Here is a 1,677-nt window from a genome sequence, read left to right on the forward strand (position 1 = left end):
ACACGAGCGAGAGGGGTGGGTCGGAAAGAAGAGAGAGGAGGATCGTGCGAAATTCGATGATCCGCGGGAAGAAAGGAGGAAGGACAGAGGCGTAGCGGGGTAGCGACAGGTAGTTCCCATGGGAGGGTGATGGCGCAGCATTCCCACAGGAAGGGCGCGAGCGCGAAACGCTCGTCTCCTCGAGGCCAATTCCGGCCGAATTCCTCTTCGATCATTTTCCCCTCCCCTTTCGATTCGCTTCTTTTTTCCTTTTCCATCCTGAAAAATATCCATCTATTTTCTCCAATCCACCTTTATTATTATTGTTATTATTATTATTATTATTATTATTCTTCTTTTTTCTCCCGTAATTCCGAGGATATACACCGTGGATATACGAAACGCTCGAGGTGGAGACTCGATTTTCGCGGTCGACTTTCGAATCGCTCGGAAAGTGGGGGAAGGGAAGGGACTATCGAAGCGCGGGTGCAACACATATCCGCCACGTATGCACACGCACACACCAAACCCATTGCACGGTCTGCGCAGATGCCGCGGAGAGGTTACTGACGTTGTTGGGCGTGGACGAGGAGGAGAACCTGGTGTCGTCGTCGTCGTCGTCGTCCTCCTCCTCCTCCTCGGAGGACGAGGGCGTGGAGTTGGACGAGGAGCTCGAGGAAGAGGAACGGGAGGACGGCAGGCTGTTGCACCAGCTGGCCGCCTCTTTGGCCAACGAGTTGAAGCGGGCCCGCGAGAGGCAGACCACCTCGGCCGCCAGAGTCGCGACCACGACCACGGCCGCGGCGACGGGCCTCGTCGACAGGGAACCGCGTCGAACGGAGGCGATGGTGGTAGGGACGAGTTGCCTTCGGGATCAGAGCTTCGAGGGGGGGACGGGTAATTGTCGCGACGTCGCTGCGTCGAGCAAATGGGCGAGGAGGCAGGGGGAGTCGCCTCTCCCGTTTGGCAAACGGCGGCGGCGACAGGAGCTGAGTTTCGTTCGATGGACGGGCCGGGTTGTTCCGTCTTCGTCTTGGAACGCCGGCTGGGATGCATGCGCCACGGAAGCCCTCAGATATCTGGTCGAGGACGAGGGATTGCCGCCTCATCATCCCACGGTGTTGGCCATGAAGGACCATCTGGAGGTGCAGAGGGAACGAGCCTTCCTTCGATACGCCACGTAAACCAGTCGCTCTAGAGATTTTTATCCTCGAGACGAGGTGCTTTTTTGTTTTTTTTTTTTTTTTCTCCCCTCCCTTCTCCTCTTCCTCTCAGGAGGCTGGAGGAACTGCTTCCAGCGAGGAAGAGATAATCGCGATCTGGGACGCGATGGTTGGAAAGGAGAGCGCCCGTTCCACCCGTCTCGAGGTGGAAGTCGAGAAGAAGGTACACGCGGGGAGGGGGAAGGGCAACCTCTTTAGGTTACGATGCTTCCCCTGTGTGAATCGGAAAGAAAAAAGGGGGAGGCAATTTAGAAGAAAGGAAACAATCGTTGGATTCGTTGATACTCGTTGTCCGCTTGCCTTTTTTTTATTTTTTTTTTTTTTTAAGAAAGGAAAAGGATGAAACGCTTCGTTAACGTTCGTAACGTTCGACCTCGTCTACTCCTCCTCTACTGAGGATAGATAGAATAGACGGTCGTTGGTAGACGTCCCACATTCACTTTTCAATCATCTCGGACCGGTGATCGTCCACCGG

At 54.9% G+C, this 1,677-nt stretch overlaps 1 protein-coding gene across 1 annotated transcript in view; it reads left to right on the top strand.

Moving 5' to 3' along the window:
- The window catches only part of LOC102681822, a 20,642-nt gene extending 19,443 nt beyond the window's left edge, over window positions 1-1,199 (top strand). The window contains exons 3-4 of the mRNA XM_031511814.1: window positions 529-779; window positions 822-1,199. Of these exons, the coding sequence (XP_031367674.1) occupies window positions 529-779; window positions 822-1,163 (593 nt within the window). The 3' untranslated portion in view covers window positions 1,164-1,199. The remainder of the gene's footprint in view (window positions 1-528; window positions 780-821) is intronic.
- The last annotated feature ends 478 nt before the right edge of the window (window positions 1,200-1,677 follow it).

Source organism: Apis dorsata, unplaced genomic scaffold (assembly GCF_000469605.1).
Source record: "Apis dorsata unplaced genomic scaffold, Apis dorsata 1.3 scaffold_348, whole genome shotgun sequence".
Lineage (NCBI taxonomy): Eukaryota > Metazoa > Arthropoda > Insecta > Hymenoptera > Apidae > Apis > Apis dorsata.